Source organism: Eleutherodactylus coqui, chromosome 11 (assembly GCF_035609145.1).
Source record: "Eleutherodactylus coqui strain aEleCoq1 chromosome 11, aEleCoq1.hap1, whole genome shotgun sequence".
Classification (NCBI taxonomy): Eukaryota; Metazoa; Chordata; class Amphibia; order Anura; family Eleutherodactylidae; genus Eleutherodactylus; species Eleutherodactylus coqui.
Genome location: NC_089847.1, coordinates 85,327,031 through 85,349,613, shown reverse-complemented (window position 1 = coordinate 85,349,613; position 22,583 = coordinate 85,327,031). Strand labels below are relative to the sequence as shown.

General features: G+C 44.3%; 1 protein-coding gene across 2 annotated transcripts; it reads left to right on the top strand.

The window, feature by feature from the left end:
• Positions 1–4,778: 4,778 nt before the first annotated feature.
• On the top strand, positions 4,779–19,910 carry LOC136582104 (serine-rich adhesin for platelets-like). 2 transcript variants are annotated; one of them, XM_066582906.1, is made up of 2 exons: positions 4,779–4,794; positions 16,041–19,910. In XM_066582906.1, the coding sequence occupies exon 2, from the start codon at positions 16,051–16,053 to the stop codon at positions 19,645–19,647; it is 3,597 nt and encodes a 1,198-aa protein (XP_066439003.1). In that variant the 5' UTR covers positions 4,779–4,794; positions 16,041–16,050; the 3' UTR covers positions 19,648–19,910. The 2 variants fall into 2 exon arrangements, with proteins under 2 accessions (XP_066439003.1, XP_066439002.1); XM_066582905.1 differs by lacking the exon at positions 4,779–4,794 and adding an exon at positions 8,867–8,913.
• Positions 19,911–22,583: the final 2,673 nt, after the last annotated feature.

The following is a 22,583-nucleotide window of genomic DNA, read 5'->3' as shown; positions in this document are numbered from 1 at the left end:
TCACATGATCGCCATTATCCAATGGTTAATGGCGATCATATAAAAGTTTTAAAAAAGTTAAAGTTTCACCTTCCCTCATGGATTAGATCCGTGAGGGGTGGTGAAATTACTTACCTAAGGCCCCTGGATTAGTCCTCCGACGAGATCTTTACCGATGAACCATTGGCAAAATAGCGGACTCAAACGCAGTAGCTGGGGAGGGCTCAGAAAATTTAAAATCTCCTTGCTTCTAGCTAGGAGCCTGGAGCAGTGACCGAGGGCTGCGGTATGCGGTCCCCGATCACATGATCACCTTTATTCAATGGATAATGGCGACAACGTAAAACCTAAAAAAAAAGTTTAAGTTTCAGCTCACCTTCAACGATGCATCTCCCGAGTTTTCCCTGCTTAAAAACAAAGAAAGCTGGCATGAAAGTGGTATTTATGAAAAAAAACATTTTTTTTTAACATGCTTTATAGTAATTTTTGCAAAATACTGTGGGGTCAGAATGCTGAGTACACGCCTGGATAAATGGGAAAAGGGATTTAGAATTTAAAATGGGGTCACTTGTGGGGGCGTTCTATCGTTTTTGCAGCTTGATGGTTCTACAATTGAACAGCAGGGCCTGGAATTTATTCAGTTGTGCCCTGAAAGTCAAAGGGTGTTCCCTCCATTACCAGCCTAACCATGTATCCAGTAAGCAGATTAAGGGCGCCCACCCACTGGCGTTTTTTTTCACTGCGAAATTCGCAGGGTTTTTTTTTTCTGCAGGGGGTCTATGGGACTTGTAATGTAAAAATCGCGATCGCGCAAAATCGCGATTTACCGCGATATCGCGATTTTGCGCGATCGCGATTTTAGCTTTGCATCTCCCATAGCCCAAAGACCCCTGCAGAAAAAAAAACACTACGAATTTCGCAGTAAAAAAACGCTAGTGGGTGGGCACCCTAAGGGCTCCTTTCCACTTGCGATTGCGTTTTTTGTTAACGCGATTGTCAATGGGACTTTCTAATGTTAAAAACGCAACGCAATGCACCAAAAACGCAGTTGCGTTTTTTACAATAGAAAGTCCCATTGACAATCGCGTTAACAAAAAACGCAATCGCAAGTGGAAAGGAGCCCTAAGGCTACAATGAGTATGTTTCTCAACACAGGACAAACAGGGGTATCTATTTTGGAGTGCAAATCCTCATTTTTATGTGCACTATAGAAAAAAAACTGTCTTTAAAATGACATATTTGCAAAATTATGAAATGTTATTTTTTTCCTTCAGGCCTTAGTCAGACGGGCGTTTTTTTCACGCGATTCGCGCATATATAGAACCAATGGTTCGCTATGGTATCGGTCACATGTCCGCTTTTTATGCGGATATGCGATAAATTATAGGACACGACGATTCGCAGATCGCGTCTATCTGCGTTTGGCGTTTTATGTGGGCACCAAAATCATTTTTTTCGCCGGCCAGTCTAAGTTTCATACGCATTTTGATGCGCACAGCGATTTTTCTCCGGTCAGACGGGCGTTTTGCTGCGACGATTAACGCGGCTAGGTGCAGATTTTTCCCGCGATTTTTCACCCCCGGTCACGCGATTTGCGCATGCGCATCCGACATGCGATCCGCAAATCACGCGAAAAAACGCCCGTCTGACTAAGGCCTTAAATTGCATCAACTCCTGAAAAAACGTGGGATTAAAGTACCCATTTGTGGGGGGTATCTATCATTCTGACACCTATAAGCCTTTGGAAGCTTGGCTTGGTACAGGAAAACAAAATATTCCTCAAAATGCTAATAATTAATGTTAAATTTGTACATCTCCTAAATGGTTAAAAAAAAAAACAATTAATGTTTTTCAAATGTGCGTCCAGAATAACAGATGAAAATATATATCTTATCCAAAAATTCTACAGCATGTTTGCACATGTTTGACATATTGCAGTTGAACATGTGAAAAAAAGCTATTTTTTCTAAATTTTCCCAATTGTGGCGCTTTTAATAAATATTCACAAATTCTGCGCACAAAACTTCAGGGTGCTTTCAGACGAGCGTGTGCGTACATAGGTGTACACAAAACAATGCGTCTATTAGAACCATTGGTTCCTTATGGTGTGTTCAAATGTCTGTGTTTTAGAGGCGTGCAAACGCATGTACCTGCAAAACATAGGACATGCGTGCACCATAGGTCCGTGGTGCATGTCAATATTCCCCAGCGGGGAATCCCCTTGTCACTGAACACTGTGACAGCACTGTCACAGTGTTTAATGACAAGGGGACTCCCCACGGGGAGTAAAGAATCCCCTGCCACAGCTGTGACAGCTGTGGACGAGGATTTCTTCATCTCCGCGGAGAGTCCCTTCATCACTGAACACTGTGATAGCACTGTCACAGTGTTTAGTGACAAGGGGACTCCCCGCAGGGCTAAGGAATTCCCCTGCCACAGCTGTGGCAGAGCATCGTGATGTTCTCCCATTGCTTTCAATGGGATCGGTGCTTCTGCAGCCCCATTGAAAGCAATGGGCTGCCGGCAAGCTCTGCAGGGATTTTCGGGGAAGGGCTTAAAATATAAGCCCTTCCATGAAAATCATCCCTAGAATGTGTTAAAAATAAAAAAATATATATACTCACCTCTCTCCGCAGCTGCCGGGGCTCAGGCACGTCTAGCCTCGTCTTCTCCCTGCACTACTCTGAATCTCTTTCAGCAGGCGAGGATTTAAAATCCACCGGGACCCCACGGCGTGCAAGGGATTTAACAGCAGGAATTGAAGGTCTCTTCAGTACCCGCTATTTTAGCAAGTGCCCATGCCACGGGAGACCCACGATGGGCTTCTAATGGACTGATGTCTTTAGAAGGTGCTGCAGAATAAAGCCCCTTAACCGTTGCCATCAAAACACGTATGAACAGTCGTTAAGGGGTTAACCTTAGTGATTGGGACATTGTCCTCAAAAATAAGAGTATGGACAACATCTTAAATACTTACCAGGAGTGGATCATACCTTTGGGCTTCTTCACATGGTTGTATTTGCGCGTATAACTTTTGAGCATGCAATAGGCAGAGAATAGAACCCATTGATTTCAACAAGTTCATTCTCATAGCTTTTTTGCGAGGAAAAAAAATGCAGCATGCTCTACTTTAGTGAAAAATCAATGGGGATTGCACAAAGCTTCACACAATACACGAGCAAAAATAGCACAATACCGCTGGAAAAAGAACACATCTAAAATTCATTAGACTAAATAGCCATTTAAATAAATATTGAAAATGTTGTCCCTTTAATAAATAATGTACGAAAAATTGTAGAGGGTGATGAGGATAAAGCAAATTTATCAAATATAAAATGAAATGTCAGATGAGATGCAGAGTGATAAAGTAAGGCTGCTTTCATATCTGCAGCAAGGATTCCGTTTTCCTGCTTCGTTCAGGGAGATTGAAAGGAGAATTCCTTGGTCCAACAGGTCAGTCTTCTGAGAGAACCGAACAATGCCAAACAAATCCCATTGATTATAATGGGGTCAGTTTGGTTTCCACTCAGCAGCCTGAAATTTTACTTGAAGAATAAAAACGCTATATGCTTTTTTTTTCAATATTTTGTACCGTATCTGTGACAAAACTTCCAATGCAGATGTGAAGGTAGCCTAAACTCTGCACTCCTTCCTGGGTGAGATCGCTCATGTCTAACCAACCTGATCAGCTTCTATGAGGAGGTGAGTTCTAGTATGGACTGGGGAGAGTCATTGGATCTTGTGTATCTGGACTTTTCCAAAGCGTTTGATACTGTGCTGCATAAAAGGCTAGTATATAAGGTGAGGATGCTTGGTCTGGGTGAGAATGTGTGTAAGTAACTGGTCAGTGGTAGAAGGCAGAGGGGAGTTATACATGGTACATACTCTGATTGGGTCACCGTTAGTAGTGGGGTACCACAGGGGGCAGTACTGAGCCCTATTCTTTTTAATATATTTATTAATGACCTGATAGAAGGATTGTGCAGTAAAATATGAGCCTAATATTAATATTTGTAGAAGGCACAAAACTATGCAATGTGCTTAACACGAAAGAAGAGTATGCGGTTGCAAATGGATCTTGATAAGTTGGCTGCTTGGGCAGAAAAGTGGTAAATGAGGTCTAACACTGATAAATGTAAGGTTATACACATGGGCAGAGGAAATACATGTCACCATTACACTAAATGGGAAACCACTGGGCATAACTGCAAAAGGACTTGGGGATTTTAGTTAATCATAAACTTAACTGGAGCAACCAGTGTCAGGCAGCTGCTGTAAAGGCAAATAGGATCATGGGGGCATCAGAAGAGGTCTAGGGGCACATGACGAGAACATTGTTCTTCCTCTTTACAAGTCACTGGTCAGACCACACATGAAATATTGTGTACAGTTTTGGGCTGTGGTACTCAAGAAGGACATATCAGAGCTTGAGCGGGTACAAAGGCGAGCAACTTAAGTAATAAATGGAATGGGCGGAAGGAACAAAATGTATGTATTATTTATCTTAAACACAGTGTCATGGCACACTGCCACTCACCTGTCATTTGAGGCGCAGTCAGGCACTGCCACCCCCCTCAACCAGCACGCTATGTCCCATGCCAGTCTGCCTCTACTTTACTCCTGGTCTCACACCCTCCTGTCCCTCCTCTTAAAGGGCCAGTGTGTGCATCCCTATATTCTGGAGCGCTCGTGCTCCATTGGCTGTTTTTGACTCCTCCTGGCAGCTGACGACAGCACTATATGGGGCAGTCTTCAGTTGTTGGAAGGAGATAAATATGGCTGACGGAGCACGAGCGCTTCAGCATGAAAGTGCAGGTACTCCTTAAGCATCTTCCCCATTTGGAGGATGACTAAGCAAACTGTCTCCTATAGCCATTGTGACAAAACCCTATTTACGCGGCTGATATTCTTGCTCACGTTTTGTGCATTGCAAGACGTAGAAAACGGACCCCATTGTTTGCACGAGAATAAAACATGCAGACACACGTGTCTCCCGCACACAACATGAGCACGGTGTCTGTGTTCTGCGCGATTTGAAACAAACCCGAGAATCTAAGTCTCGACTCGCTATCAGCCATGTAAATACAGCCTAAAGTCTCATTCACGCGAGCGTATTACACGCGCAATACATAGTTAGCCCTTTCCAATCCAATTTGTATCCTGGTTTTCCTAGGGGGCTTACTCTTTTTCTACCGTTATACAATGGCGCTATATGCTGGCTAAAGCCAGTACTGCATGAGGTGACACGTTGGATAGGCTCCGACAGCAGAGAGGCTGGCAATATACAGTAAGAGAACCCCAACGGACGTCTTCCAATATTGGAGCCGTACAGCCTTAAATCATAATGTCTTCAGAGGTCAGGCAGTGGATTGGAAAGGGTTAATAGAACCCATTGACTTTAATGGGTTTGCTCACACGATGTGCAATCACGTGAAAAGAATGCGTGACATGCCCTATTCTAGTGCATATTACACACCATATAAGCCCATTGAAATTAATGGGTGTGCATAGATGCACACAACATATGCAGAAAACCTGTGTATTGCTGCACATACAGGCGCAAAATCAATGTAATCTTGTGTCCGCAAACATGCGGTGCGTTTGTACACACAAAAACATACCGGTCCGTCAAAAAATGTGGGCAGAAGCAATTTTCGGTCATGCAAACACATGGCGTATTTGCGCAACCGAAATGCACTTACGTTCATGTGAAAGCCTCGTGTATATATATTGGTTTTGTCTTCTGCCTGACTTCCGAGCACCCTGACTTCGGCGCAGATTATTGGACTTCGCGACTTCAGCCAATTCATAAATCCCACTTCCACAACGTAATTGGTTCTTCGAACTCTGATCAGCCAATCAATGCAGAGCTGGATGAACCAATCACAGCCATCGCATTGGTTCATCAAGCGCTCCATTGATTGGTTCATCCAGCACCACTCAGCCAATCAGAGCCATCGTTTCCTGGAGGCAGGATTTTTGAATCCCGCAAAGAGGAAGCGATCTTTTGTAGGGGAACGAGGTTTGTAGGCCGCACAGCGGAGCTCCGGACAGCGGCTGGAGGACCCAGACCTAGCCTGCTAGGTAAGCTTTTTTTTTCTGGGAATGCAGATAGGGCTTATTTTAGGGCTAGGGAAACAACATTGCATCAGTGAAAATATCGCTAATATGAAAGAACCCATTGGAAACCATGGGCTTCACATACATGTGATCTGTAGCACTGAATGAACTTCATTCTTTTGAATGGACTTATGCACATGAGTATGTTCTATCTTTTGGTGTTTCCATGGAGCGCTTCGCTCTTAGTTTTCAATGGAACCATAAAATACATCACATGACATTTGCATGACGTGTGATGTGCATGTGAGGGCAAAGCCATGTTTCGCAGTTAAATCAATGGGAAACACTTGTGCTCCTCTTGACGGCGTGGAACACGCACCTAAGGATCGCAATTTCACAAAAGTGATGCCAGGCACTTTTGAATGAGAACCGCTCATTTAACCTTTCCTCATATTTTCACCAATTGGTAACAGTCATTCATTTTCTTCATTCCTTAAAGTATGTCCCATACTTAAGGATGTCTTCCCAGGCCTTAGGTTCCTTGATACCGGGCGACAAGTTCCATGATTATCTCATCAGGACAGTAGGAAAACTTTGCAGCACAAACAAATTAATGAATATAATTCTATTTACTACCGTGTTTACCCGAAAATAAGCCCTGCCCTTATTTTTCGGGACTTTCAAGGGAACAAGGGCTTAAAATATAAGCCCTACCCCAAAAATAAGCCCTAGCTACACTACATAAAAAAGGAATATATTACCTAGCAGGCGTGGTCCGCATCCCTCACGCCACTCTCCAGAGGTTTGCGCTGTTTCCGCAGTCCTAGCCGCTTATATATCATCACTTCCCGGTAACAGGTTTCATAAATCCCGCCTCCAGGAAGCGATGGCTGTGATTGGTTCTTGAGTGCTGCTCTCAGCCAATCTGTGCAGTGCTTAAAGGGGTTGTCTCGCGGCAAGCATCAAAATTTAACATTACCCCATTCCCCCTGTCACCCCCCTGGCATAAAATAGCAAATTAAAGTGGTTTTAAAACCGCTTGCTACTCACCGATCCGACGAAATAAGGAGTTTAAAAAATCTTCTCCCTAAGATGGCCGCCGGTCCTTTCCCAGGGATGCACTGCGGTTTTCTCCCATGGTGCACCGCGGGTCTTCTCCCATGGTGCACCATGGGCTCTGTGCGTTCCATTGCCGATTCCAGCCTCCCGATTGGCTGGAATTGGCACACGTGACGGGGCAGAGCTACGATGACGACGCGGTGACCAGCTCTCCGGCATGAGCGGCCCCATTCACCAGGCAGAAGACCGCACAGCGCAAGCGCGTCTAAAAAAGCAAGAAGCCAGCGAAATTAGACGGAGTCATGGAGACGGGGACGCTAGCAACGGAGCAGGTAAGTGAATAACTTCTGTATGGCTCATATTTAATGCACGATGTACATTACAAAGTGCATTAATATGGCCATACAGAAGTGTATAACCCCACTTGCTGCCGCGAGACAACCCCTTTAATGAACCAATCACAGCCATCGCTTTGTGGAGGTGGGATATATGAATTGGCTGAGCTGCGGCTAGCCAACAGCGCAGACCTCTGGAGAGCAGCGTGATAGACATGCACCGAGCCTGCTAGGTAAGTAAAATTAGACTGACCCAAAAATAAGACCTAGTACCTCTTTTAGGGCAAAAAGTAATATAAGACAGGGTCTTATCTTCAGGAAAACAGTAGTTCTGCTTAAGACTCCCTGATCTTAGGCCGGATTCACACGAACATATTTGTATGCGTATCTGCACATGAAAAATTTGCGTGTGCAGTATGCAGAAAATAGAACCCATGGATTTCAATGGGCTCATTCACATGGGCGTATTTTGCGTGCACAATTCTATCACGCAAAAAAATACGCAACACGTTCTATTTTGGTCATTCTCAATCTATTGTTATAAAGACCTGTATATAGGGTTAGACATCGATTTGCAGGAATGCTGCCATCCAAGAGGTGGTGCTGCAGAGGTATTGTTCTATCTTCATTATTTGCATATATTTCCCAGAGGAGCTTGCATGGCCTTATAAGTCTCCTCCTTCATCTCCTAGGTGATCTCCTACCTATTTTGCTGCTTAACACTTCTTGAACTCATTAAGCGAATTGGTCTTTTCAATGGCTGAAAGCTTTAGGCCGCCTGCAAACGAGCGGGTCGGATCCGGCAGCGAGAATTCTTGCCGCGGGACCCGACCCGAGAGCCTGCAGAGACGACGGCATACTCACCAGCGCCTGGCGGCCCCGGCTCTTTCATATGCCGGCTGCCGCGCAGCCCGGAGCCGGCGGCCGGGTGAGTGCGAGCCCCGCACAAAAATAGGACATGCCGCGGTTTGTTTGCCACGCGAGATTTCGCGCGGCCGTCTGCATAGGAGTGCGTATTGTAATGCACTCCTATGCAAACTTTTAGTGGCGGAAATCCCGCCGCGGGATTTCCACCCGTGTGCAGGCGGCCTTATTACGAGTTTTTTTGTGCACACAGTAAAATACGCAATACGCGATGCACAAATACGCATAGCAGGGAAGGGGGTGTTTGTGGGGGGGGCTATTGTGTCCTAAGAGAAGTCATGCCTCATTGCCTGCAGAAAAGCTGCACAAAAACCTCCACTTATCCACCCTGTGCGCCCCACAATCTCACACAGCCCCACATGCACATATCAGCTGAGCCTCCATTCCCAAACACTGCCCCTGTGCCTCCAGAGCTGCTCTCCATCTACTACACTGCTCAATTCAGAGCCCGCCTCTACAGAGTCATGTGACTGGCGAGTGTCCTTGTGACGTCATACCTCCTTCCAGCAACTCCACTCTAGCTTGTACGGAAGTATAAGTGGCGCAGCCTGCTGAGGTAACTGGCGGGATTACGGTGTTGTGTATGTATGGCAGAGCTAATACGTCACGGCCCACTGTATACATGCATGGGATTATATATTCTATGAGAACGCTATAAATTATAAGTATATAGTGTTATAAGTATGTGGTACATGTTATAATATATATATTACACACATATATTGCTGCTGGTATTACTAAGTAATAAAGTCCCTAAAGAGATAGAAACTCCTCATAAAAGATAATTTCTCTGTAACGTCTTACGCCCTGAGCGCTGCATTTTAGCGGAGCGAACAATGACTTTTTTTTGCGTGCATGTTGGCGTATTTTACTGCCCTTTTTGCGCGGGGCAAACAAAAACGCAGCGTCAGAATAACACCGAGTATTACACATCTTATTGCATATGGCACACCCCACATTGACTTCTATGGAGACCTTTGGTGCGCAAATGTGCTGAAAAGTAAAGTGTGCTGGGGGGTTCTTTTTGGCGCGATTGAAATGCAAAAAACGTGAACTAACCCATTGAATTAAATGCGTTCTATCCGCTGTTTTGCGCACAGGAGACCGAAGGCTCACATGGTCTTTTAAAAAAAGCGTGTTTTTTTTTTTATTATTTCTGTTTTTGCTGTTAATTTGCCCCAGTACGAGCCGCAGTGTAGAGTTATTAACCCCGTAATAATTTACAGCTATGGAAGATATGACAAGCATCGTGCTTTTTTTTTTCTTCTCAATTTTCATGCATTTTTGGGTGTAAAACTGAATCAGGATGTAGTGGTTTTTTTTTCCTAACTTTTTTTTTTACTGGGCTTATTCAGTCGACCGTATATCGGCCGGGTATTCACGCCGAGCCAATATACGGTGTCCCTCTCTGCAGGGGGAGGAGGCTGGAAGAGTCGGGAGCAGTGCTCTGAGCTCCCGCCCCCTCTCCACTATTTGCAGTGGGAGGGACAGAGAGGGGCTAAATTTTGGGAGTTAGCCCGGCCCCCTCTCATTGCAAATAGTGGAGAGGGGGGCGGGAGCTCAGAGCACTGCTCCCGGCTCTTCCAGCCTCCTCCCCCTGCAGAGAGGGATGCCGTATATCGGCCGGCGTGAATACCCAGCCGATATACGGTCGTGTGAATAAGCCCTAAGGGTGAATGCAGACGGGCAGAAATTCCACAGCGAGATTTCCCGCAGAATTTCCGCCCGTGCACGCAAGCACGCCTATGGCAATCCTATGCAGACGGCTGCGATTTTACCGCGTGAAAACTCGCACAGTAAACAAATCGCGGCATGTCCTATTTCTGTGCGAACCTCACAGAGGCGTCACCGCTGACACTCCGGCTCTGCACTTCAGACCAATGTGTTTTTTTTCCACGCAGAACTTTGTCTGCAAAAAGATACCGTGTTTCCTTGAAAATAAGACAGTGTCTTATGTTAATTTTTGTTCAAAAAGGTTTAACTTTTTTACATGTATAGCTGCCTGGACACTATTTTAATGGACTTGAAATTAACCGTTAGCAGGGCTTAATTTTGGAGTAGGGCTTATATTTCAAGCATCCTCAAAAAGCCTGAAAAATCATTTTGCATCCTCAAAAATTCTGGAAAATCATGCTATGTCTTATTTTCAGGGTATGTCTTATTTTCAGGGAAATGGGGTAGGTCTTTATCTTTGTCCGTGTTGCACAGAAAGCTCCCTAAGGCTAGGGCATGGGAATCCGCTGCTTTAAAACCTGCGGCACTTAGCCGCGGGTTTTAAAGCGGCCTGGCCGCTTGCTCTTCCGCTGAGGCCGGCACTCCCATAGAGGAGAGCGCGGCCGCAGCAGAAGAAAAAATGAACATGCTGTGGCCGGCGAATCCGTGACAACTTTGCCGTGGCAGATTCGCCATCCCGTGTGGACGAGATTTCTGAGAAATCTCGTCCACATGGCTGGCCAAACCCGGGATTAGCGGACGCAGGCGGATCTGCTGCGGCGAAATTCTGCCCAGTGTGAACCCAGCCATAGACTTCTTTGGCAGCGAAAAAAAATGGGAGGGGGCGGGAGTTACCCTGAGTGCAACAGAGGAAAAACAAGACAGCTGGCCCTAATTAGGCATTTAATTGCCATTCTGTTCTACGGGAAGGGTGTAATGCGCGAGCGTGTGAACCGGCATTTCGATCACAGAAAAAGGCAATCGCTCGGCTAGCTTCTTGCAATCTCCTCTCTTAATTCATGCGAATAAACGCCTCATAGCGGTGAATGTAGTAACGCATACATTCGTATGAATAAGCCGTGTTGTGGATTTCTGCCGCTGTCATGCACGTAATCGGCACAGGTACACGTGTGGATTTAGCCCTTTTCCATAGGTAAATACACCTGCAGATTTCTTGATGCGAAAAAGGGGTCAACATGAGTTTCAAATCCCACGTGCAGAGAATATTTGCGCGCTATAGACTACGATACGGTTTCCCATTGAAGTACCCTGAATCCGTATTTACATGCGAGTTCTAGATAAAAGTTCAGATAGAACTCTCCTAGGAAATTAACCCATTCACTTGAATGGCTTTATTCCCATAAGCAAAACTGGGTTTTTTTGTACAGCATACATATGAATGAAGACTTGTACCCCATAATGGGTCCCCCCTGTTTTTCCCGTGTTCAGAAACATACCTATTCTGGCCCTAATATTATGTCCATATGCACAACGGGGCCCAAAACGAAAGGAGCAGCCGGTGGCTTTCAGAACAGACATTTTGCTTGAAGGTGTTTCAGGCCCCATTGCCCACTTGTAGACTCCTTGAGCTCCCAAAATGATAGAAACCCCCCACAAATGACCCAATTTTGAAAACTAGACCCCTTAACGAATTCATCTACAAGTGTACTGCGTATTTTTACCCCACAGTTTTTGAATGAATTTAAAGGAAGCAGAAGGAAAAAATGGCATTTTTTATTTTTTGGGCAATTGTGTCATTTGAAAAACTTTTTTTGTACAGCACACATATGAATGAAGACTTGCACTTGAAAATGCTGCGAATTGCCCCGATTCTCCGCGGTCAGCCTATCTATCAGATAGGGCTGACCGGCGGTGGCTTCCGCGGCGGAGCTTCACCGCAGGATTCCGCAACATCCGTGAACAGGGGGCCTTAATCTTAGATAAAAGTAATAATGTAAACTGTGTGGTATGTCTGAAAACGAGTAATTACAGAGGCCTGTTTGGGATGGGCACTTAATAATAATAATCGTTATTTGTATAGCACCAACATATTCCGCAGCGCTTACATAGACAGGGGGATACAGAAAGACAAAAGTACAAAAAATTACAGAACCACGGTTACAATCGTAATCAGTTGGTGGAAACAATAGGGGTGAGTGTCCTGCTCCAACGAGCTTTCATACTACACGTAGTGGGGTGATACAGAAGGTAAAGGGGCTGGAGATGTGCACAGTATGGCGGGGTGGAGAGTGAGGGATGCTATATACAGACAATGGTCAGACATTTAGCCATGTGACAGCAGGATCAGTATGACTGCAGGAGCGGTTTATGATGGCTAGCAGGGATTGGAGTCAGTAGGTCAGGGAGCATGTTATCAGGCGGAGTACAGAGGGGTTTGTTTAGAGGATGCGGTATGCCTCCCTGAAGAGGTGCGTTTTTAGAGCACGCCTGAAGTTTTTCGAGTCCTGGATTGCCCGGGTAGCCTTTGGTTGTGCGTTCCAGAGGACTGGTAATGCTCTGGAGAAGTCTTGGAGGCGGGAGTGAGAAGTTCGAATTAGGGGGGTGTGCAGTCTAGTTTCGTTTGCCGAGCGGAGAGCCTGGGCTGGGTGATGGATTGAGATGAGGGAGGCAATATAGGGGGGGCGCTGCGCTGTGGAGGGCTTTGTGGATGAAGGTAGCGAGTTTAAATTGAATTCTGTATTTAACGGGCAGCCAGTGCAGTGACCGGCACAGGGAAGAGGCATCCGAGTAGCTGCTGGACAGGAAGATGAGCCTGGCTGCCGCATTCAGGATGGATTGGAGAGGGTAGAGTCTGGTGCAGGGGAGGCCGATCAGCAACGAGTTGCAATAATCGAGCCGTGAGTGGATGAGGGCAACAATAAGCGTTTTCAGCGTGTCTATGGTGAGAAAAGAGCGGATTCTTGCGATGTTCTTGAGGTGCAGCTGACATGTTCGGGCCAGAGATTGGATGTAGGGTGTAAATGATAGATCAGAGTCAAATATGACCCCAAGGCAGCGGGCATGTTGTCTAGGAGTTATGGTGGCGCCACACACTGAGATGGAGATGTCAGGATGAGGTCGGTTAGTGGAGGGTGGAAACACCAGGAGGTCAGTTTTAGAGAGGTTTAGTTTTAGGTAAAGAGAGGACATGGTGTTAGAGACAGCAGACAGACAGTTGGTGATGCATTGGAGGAAAGGTGCAGAGATGTCATGGGAAAAGGTGTATAGCTGGGGGCAATAAAAGCGGTTATCCCTCCTCTCATGCTTGCTTCAAACCCAACATTTTTTGGGGGGGTATTTCTTGACCTCAGCAGCAGGGATGGGGTGTAAAAAGTGGCACTCTGTGAGGCTTTGTAACCTTGCTAAGGTGCATCGGTCTCACACAGAAGGCGCTGAACAAACTGCTACTGGAACTGCAGGAGGCTTCTTGTAAGTTGTGTCGGCATTACAGGTAGAGATCTGAATAATGCCGGGCTCACATGGCCGTAACTACTCACAAGGGCGTTCATGCACAGTACACCTTTTTTTGTTTGTATTTCCCACACCAACACTTAGCGATGACACAGTTACCTGCAGCCCGTACACAATGTAGTTGCATATGGGCTCCGGATATATCCATGACCACAGAGCACAATGGGCTCTATGTTGCAGATATCCGCGGTAAAATAGAATGTGCTGCGTTCTGTTTTCTGCAAGTGGATTACATAATTCCGACCCGCTAATGTGAGCGGAATTGTGTAATCTAATGCATTTGATTGATCTGCATATTACCGCTGATCAAACGCATGCGGAATCCGCAATTTCTATTTGGTCATGTGAGACCCGCCTAAGGTAGATCGCTACCTTTTTGTCATGTGACCGGGGACTGCTGAACGAGGCCACTGGTCACTGCTCCAGCAAGGAGATTTTAATTTGCCTGGGCCCAACCTTGCTGCTGCGCATGCGCCTGGCATTTTACTGGCGGGCAGATGCACAGAAGCTGGGGAAGGTCAGTGGAGGAGGATCGCGTCGGGGTTCAATTGGGGAGGCCTCCGGTAAGAAGTTTCATCTCCCCTCATCAATTGCATCGGAAAGGGGAGATTAAAGTTCAACTTCTTGTTAACTTTTACGTGATCACCATTATCCATTACTGCTCCAGGCTCTCTGCTACCGGTAGTAGGCAGGAGCAAGCAGATTTTTCAAATTTCCCGGGCCCTCCTCAGCTTCTGCGCTTGCGCCGAAGCTAGGGAAGGGTCCGCTGATAAAGATCTCCTTGGGGGACATTGCTGGAGGCCTTAGGATTGGATCCATGACGCGAGGTGCAACTTTTACCTTTTTTTGCTATTACATGATCGCCGTTATCCATTGGATAACAGCAACCACTTGACCAAGGACCGCGTACTGTGTCCTACCCCCCCACCCCCTTCGTGAAATCTCCAGGCTCTCTGCTACGTTTGGTAGCTAGGAGCAGGGAGATTTTAAATTACCCCGGCAATCCGTGGCTTTTGTGCATGCGTCCGTCATTTTGGTGATGCGCTCAGAAGCCGGTGTAAGGTCCGGAGATAAATCTGGGGGCTTTAGGTATGTAATTTCATCTCTCTTCACGGATATGAAACGTAAACTTTTTTTTACAGTTTTTTGCACTTTACAAGTGACCGGCGATCATGTGACCAGGAACCGCATACAGTGTCTCCCAAGGACATCTCCCTGTTCTCGGCTATTCATGCTAGCCGAGAGCAGGCAGATTTTATGTCTGGCACGCATGCACACCTGGAAGGACCAGAACGCTCCGGGACATCGCAGAGAACGCAAGTGAGAAGTTTCAGCTCCCCTTATGGATCCTATCCGTGAGGGGAGCTGAAACTTGAACTTTTTTCACTTTTTATTAACTTTCATGCGATCACTGTTATCCACTGCATGGCCCCCCCCCCCCCCCATGATTGCTTCAGATTGTCTGCTACTTCTGGCAGCCGACAGCAGGGAGCTATCACATCCACAGCCCCTGCGGCTTGAATCCTTAGGGCGAGCGTGTTTTTATGGCCTTGGGGATTAAAGCCTACAAAGCCAGGACGTAAAAAGACTATGGGGCGGTCTCTAAGTGGTTAATATTCCTCCTGTGTAAACAAGATCACGGAACTTTTTCCATTTTTTATCTTTTTTTCTTCACAAACCGAAGGTAATACATACACTTAACCCCCTATAGGGAAATATTGAGGTCACAGTAAAACCATCATTTTATCTTAAAGGGGTTGTCCTACTTCAAGATGTTTTGCTGCAAGAAGCAGACAGCACCATACTTTGCTCAGTGGTTTGGGTTAATGCTGCTAGCTGAGTCTTATTGAAGTGAATAATAGGTCTGCAGGACCAACCTGGGCCACTGAGCAATGTACAGTGCTGTCTGCTTCCTACAGCAAAAAATTCTGAAGTGGGACAACTCCTGTAAGTGAAACAAACAAAAGCAACTGCAGTAGGTGGCTCACAGCTTCCTTAATCCTTCAGTGCATGTGCAAGAAAAGGCCCAGATCAAGGGCAATATGAATCCACAACAAAACGATCTAGCACCAGGCACGGCATAGGCACGATATGCATTCTTCATTCGGTTCATCATGGCATAATCCGACTACAGAGTGCAGTCAGCATGGCTTATGTGTTTCAGCATAGCATCTTAGACTGCTGAAAACCGGTAACCCATTTCATTAAAAGCACCTACTAGGTCAAAGCAGTAAAAGAGCAAGAGTCAATATATTACAACATTTATACTGATACATAAGATTGAGCCATTGATTCAATTTCCCTGGTTGCCAGGTATTTAAAACAAAAGTCCAATATGGTCCTGACCCTTATAAGTCAATTATTATGTGGCCAACTCTGTCCACCAGTTACCTAAGTGTTCATATAATATTCTTAAAAAATTATTTCTATTTTCCAATATCTTTTAATGTATGATGGATTTTAAAGGCGTATTTGAATATTTTTTTCTTTCTTATTTAGCCATCTCATCATGCCATCCTGTGTTGTACGAGGTTGTGGTCATGCGAAGAAGAAGACTGATCCTTCTAGAATTCTTCACGGTTTTCCAAGAGAGCCTGAAAAAATCAAGCTTTGGCTGCTACAAACAGGACAATATGGCATTGAAATTGACGAGATGGTTGTGAAAGTATATCTAGGAAAAGTATATGACACATATAGAATGTGTTCCTTACACTTCACAGATGACAGTTACCACTATGATGGTTATCGGAGGATTTTAAGAAAGGATGCCCTTCCTACGATTTTTGATTCAAAACAATCTACAGTTCCATCAATAACTATAGTATCTGCAAATATTCCTTCAGTATCAGGATCATCAAGCTCTTCTAGTAAGCAACACATCTTTTCTTTTCCACCTACTGCCAACCAGAAACAATCTGATTCTGGTGCAGTATGTACATATCGGGTTGAGTTTCCAGTTGTTAATCGAAAAGCATCCTCACAATCCACCATTCAGCAAATGACTTTAGTCCCTGTGCATCCTCAGCCTGTTATTTTTAAAACATGTGAAATTAGTCAAAAATCTAATTCTGTAGTTAGTAGCAGATCAGTGACTATTCAACCGACTGCAACCACTACTATGTGTAAGGCCACACAAATGCAATCTGTCTTGTCTGTTGTAAGTCCGCAGTCATCTGTGTCGACACCTTCTACCTCATCCATTTTGGAAGTACCAGTGTCATCGTCGTCGTCATCGTGTGTTCAACAAAGTACATCTGCAGTATCAGGACTTACATCATCATCATCATCATCATCATCATCCCATGGTGGTCAAGGAAAAAAGCCAGTACCTGCTAACTTGCAGAAAAGTGCTTCAGCCTCTGTCATATTTCTGCAGAATTCTTCCACTATTATCACTAATTCCAGCTTGCCTTTAGATACCAAACCCAGGACGGAAGCTACATCTTCAAGCACCAAGACTTTGTATAACGCCACATCTTCCTGTCCGATCATATCCTTATGCCCAGCATCAAGTCAAGTAATCCCTACCTCTGGATTTAACAAACCACCCCATATAACTATGAGCGCTTCACCAATCAGTATTCCCTTGACTGTTGTTAGTGAAACAAAGCCATGCTCCATTGTTCCAGTTTCTGGAAATGCTTCCTCTGTGACACAGTCGACAACAACTTCCGGTTTGGCACAAAAACCACCCTCTATATCTGTTGTCCATATTCCACTTAAGACACCTACTTCACAAACTGCCATCGTTGATTGTCCGCCATCATCAAAGAAAAGGAAACTGGAGGAAAATATTGTTTCCTTGGAACGTAGTACTCCATCCTCTTCAAAACCAAGTATTTTGCCTAGCCCTTGTACGAGCCAAACATCTGTTAATACAGGTAAACTTTATTTTGTACCAAGCAGCGCTCCGTTGCCTCAACGAACTCATCTGATTCAGAAGCCTTTAATGGTTGACAAAAGTGTGAACACTGATTTCTTCACAAATAGAAAAAGTTGCTGTGTTGCCACTGACCACATGTATAGGAGAAGAAATGCACAAACCCAAACTAAAATGCATAGAAGAAATCGTAAAATTATGTGCACCTTGTTACTTCCAAGTGCACCAACCGACTCCGAATCAACTGTGTCTCTTGCTAGCCCAGAACACACAGGAATTAGTGACTGCAGTCCTTCCAGGTCAAGTGACGATGGCTATGATCCACATGAAGTTTTGGAAAAGGTTAATTTAGATCTTGTTAAAGTGGAAATCTTATCAGATTCTGAAATGGATGTATCTGTACCTACAATAAATAAAAAACAAGCAATACATAGTAAAGAAGAATATAAATCATCTGCAGGACAAGCAGTTCTATTTTCAACACCTTTCATACCACATTTTGACATTACTAAAATGAAAATTGAACCCAATATAAAAACAAAAGAGAATCAATTTCCAATTTCTCCTTCTTCAAAAAATCCTACTCATTTTCTATTTCAGAATCCCAAAGTTGAAAAGATTTCACATATTAAAAGTGAACCTTTAGCTCCAGTTTACAGAAACCCAACTTCATGGGAGACATCGGCTGTACAAACTGATGATGAACCAGAGGAACTGAATGACTCTGCTTTTCATATTGATGAATTAAGTGAGGATGAAGATGAATCATTCTTGGTTCCAAGTGATGCAGAGGATGAAGATGACATTAAATATGTCTTCCAGGACTTGGATTCACCAGTGGAGAATCCTGTTGAAGAAGAAAAGTATATTGTTTTTGAATCCTGTCTCAAAAAACTGATAATGATGATACCTTGTATGTCCAAAACAAAATGTATGTCACCACTTACACAATACAGAAAGGAAACTACTGGATCACATTTGTCAATAGAAGTACGCTGCAGTTCGGGCCATACAAGTTTACTGTGGGAAAGCCAGCCAAGACATGGATATCAACCACTGGGTAATGTTCTGTTATCTGCTGCGGTGCTGTTTAGTGGTTCAAGCTTTCTAAAATCCCAGCATATGTTTAAGTTGCTCAATTTGAAATCAATAGACAAAACTACCCATCATAAAAATCAATATATGTACCTGTTTCCGGCCATCAGTCATCACTGGAAGGAGGAACAGAAAGAAGTTATCCGAGGTGCCCAGGAAAGGCCACTTTGCTTGGCAGGAGATCAACAATTGGACAAGCCTGGGTATTCAGCCAAGTATTCTATATACTCTTTGTTGGACGTGGCTAGCAAAAAAATTTGTTCATTTTCAGTGGAACCGGTTAATCCACAAGTGACTTTGGACTGCCTAGAAAAAACAGGATTTCAAAAGGCCATGGATGAGCTCCAGATTATGAATGTTGATGTGAAAATGATTGTTACTGACCGAAGTGTGGCTATTCAGGAGGTTCTAAAGGACAATTATCCGAATATCCTACATCGAGTAGACATGTGGCACCTATCCAAATCAATTGGCAATGAAGTTTTAATGGCAGCCAAACATAAAGACTGTGAAATCTTATATCAATGGGTGGAGGCAATCAGAAACCATATTTGGTGGAGTTCTCACACATGTTGTAGAAACCCTGATTTGCTAATCCAAAAATGGAAATCAGTTATTCAACATGTCTCCAATGTTCATGAGTGGGATGGTGATAGTGACTGTAAAGCATGTCATCATCCACCTCTCCCGGAAGATGTGGTGAACAGTACAAACTGGTTACAGAAAGATTCGGCCGCCTATGAACAACTCAAAAAGATAGTTGAAAATACCAGTCTATTAAGTGACCTAAAACAACTGTCCTTCTCGTGTCACACAGGAGAGTTAGAGATATACCATGGCACTTGCCTTAAATATCGTCCAAAGACATTGCATTTCTTCATGGACTCCATGGTAGCACGCACACAACTGGCAGCCCTTGACCATAACAGAAATGTCCATAGGGTTAAGGCAGAGGTACAAAATGCTTCAAGTGGAGATGATTTAGATACCATGACACAGAAATTGGATGCCTGTAAAGGTCAAAGGTCATGGATTACCAAGGCACTGTATAAGCCAATTTACCAAAATTTTCTTTTTGACATTATGAATGATGTCATAGCTTTTGTCAGAGAGGAGAAAACATTTAATTGACTCTCCATTTATGGAAAAGCACCACTATAGGGTTTACAAAAATTAGATCATTTGAAACATTACGGTGCTTTAGCTGAGTGCTGGTTGATAAACCTTTAATGTGTATTTCCTTTACGCAAATAAAATCTAGAAAATTACTTGTATAACTTGTACATTCTGAATTATCTATTTTATAAAGTTGTTAATATAAGTTTTTATAAAAAAAATTTTTGATATATAAATATTTTTTCTATATTTTGGTTCTATTGTTTTCTGTAAACTATTTTATAATAAAATAGAGACAGCAAAATCGTGTCCCCAATGTTTGTATCCGAGAGGGATGGAACTACACATGTGATTCTCTTTTACGGTAAAAAAAAAACACCCAAAATTTAAAAATAACTGATCTGCGACTAAAAAGCTGTTTGATTATTTTCAACTAATTTCTATGCATTTTGGTGTGCTGAAAATGAAAAAAATCCTAGACGTCAGGATTTACCATAAAATGCAAAATGCTTTTCAAATTTAGCAAATGTTTCAAAATTTTTGGTATTTTTTTTTTCTTAGGGTTTTTAACTAAATTTAAAGTCAAAATTACAATTAATTCACATCAGTGCATTTAAGATATAGCGTGCCAAAGCATAACTTTCAAAGAAAAGAACTTCCAGAGTGAGCTAATCAACATGTTGCAAGCTGACCACGCAGGCTCAGATTCAATTTTTTTTTCTTGGTTCTTGCCTGTGGTACTATTGTATCTTGACGCCACCGGAAGTATGGTGGAGACAAGATACAGTGTGCTTGACAGGGTAGTGACGCCCCCAGGAGCTGATTTGCTGCCATGAGCAAGGTTCTAGCACGCCACAGCAATTCCCCTCCCCCCCCAGCAGCCGTTCCCCTTCCTTCTCCCCATGGCGAACCAATAGACAGCACATGTGATACTGCAGCCGCACTAGTAATCCCCCTGCTGTGAGGCTGTTTCTCTCCCATCTCCTCTGGCGAAGCCCTTGCTCTGTGACTTACGAAGCCACAGACCATCTCCCCTGGCTATCTGCTCCCTCACAGCTCCCTCTGCATGTGTCTGTGCCGCTTCTCAGCCCTGTCCCAGATGCCAGCTCTCTGCTGCTGCCAGCTCACTCCCCTGCTCAATGTCTGCTGCCAGTGATGCTGGCTCTCTGCTGCTGTGGCCGCTGACAAATGGAAAGAGAGGGAGTAACTCCCACAATCTTTTCATGTTAGCTCATCATTCTTAAATCGCGTTTCCCCTAGTTAGCATTATGGCTAAGCAGATTAATTCACCTGACAGTTTCTTTTTCATTTGTGGTGAATATACAGTGTTGAAGCAACAGCTGAATATTAGACTTTGTGAAAAAAGTATACTTCGCATACTTTGGACTAAAACTTGGAGATCAAGATAAAGTTTGGGTGCCTCATAAAGTGTGCAAACAGTGTGTTGAGGACCTCCAAAATTGGTTCAAGGGCAAGAAAAAAGCTTTCTGTTATAGGATTCCTCTGGTATGGCGAGAGCAAAATAACCACAGTGACGACTGTTACTTTTGTTCATGCAATGTGAAAGGGTATAATTCCAAATGGAAGCATTCCATTTTATACCCCAATCTTCACTCAGCAATTCGTCCCATCCCCCATGGCACAGATATACTAGTACCCAAGCCCCCTGCTACCTTGGAAGAGATACCTAGCTCCAATGAAGGTGGAGTCATACCTGAACCAGATGACGAATCAAGTTCTGACTTTGAAGATGATACAAGACCCAAATTTTTTTCCGAGGAGGAGATTAATGATTTGGTAAGAGACTTGAATCTTCCCAAAGATGCAGCTGAGTTACTCGGCTCAAAAGCAGGAATTTATTATTGCAAGGAGTGTCTTTTTCATGGTTCAGACATCGTGAAAAGGAGTTTGTTCCTTATTTTTGCCAAGGAAGACAAGTTGGTTTATTGCATCGATGTCGAAGGTTTGATGGGTCAATTCAAAATCCAATATGGTTCAACACTATGGTGTCGTTTCATAAATTCTTCAAAAAGAAGTCTCAAAGCAGTTTTGCTCTACAATGGTGATTTTTACACTTCCATCACTGTAGGTCATTTGGTACACTTGAAGGAAACCTGCGAGAACTTTGAATTAGTTCTTCATAAACTTAAATATGAAGACCACGGTTGGCAAGTGTGTAGGGATTTAAGGGTCTTGTGCATGCTGCTCGGGCAGCAAGCTGGATATACCAAATACCGTATATACCGGCGTATAAGGCGACGGGGCGTATAAGACGACCCCCCAACTGTCACCTTATACGCCGGTATACAGTGGAGAAAAAAAAATAATTCATTACTCACCTCCCCCGGCGTTCTGTCATGCTCCGGCAGGATGTCGCTCGATCCTCGTCCCTGGCGCAGCATTGCTTTCTGAATGCGGGGCTTGAAATCCCCGCTTCCAGAAAGCTAGTACACACGCCGGCAGCCATGACAGCATTGAATGGCTGTGATTGGCTGAAGGCGCACGTGTTAGCAATCACACCCATTCAATGATGTCATTGAATGGCTGTGATTGGCTAAAACACACGTGGCTTCAGCCAATCACACTATTCAATGACATCATTGAATGGGTGTGATTGCTAACACGTGCGCCTTCAGCCAATCACAGCCATTCAATGCTGTCATGGCTGCCGGCGTGTGTACTAGCTTTCTGGAAGCGGGGATTTCAAGCCCCGCATTCAGAAAGCAATGCTGCGCCGGGGACGAGGAGCGAGCGACATCCTGCCGGAGCGCGACAAAACGCCGGGGGAGGTGAGTAATGAATTTTTTTTTTTTTTACACTTTTTTTTTTTTTTGTATTACCGGCGCATAAGACGACCCCCGACTTCAGACCCGATTTTTCGGGGTTCAAAAGTCGTCTTATACGCCGGTATATACGGTACCCTTGTTTTCTGTGTCTATGGAACAGTCTTC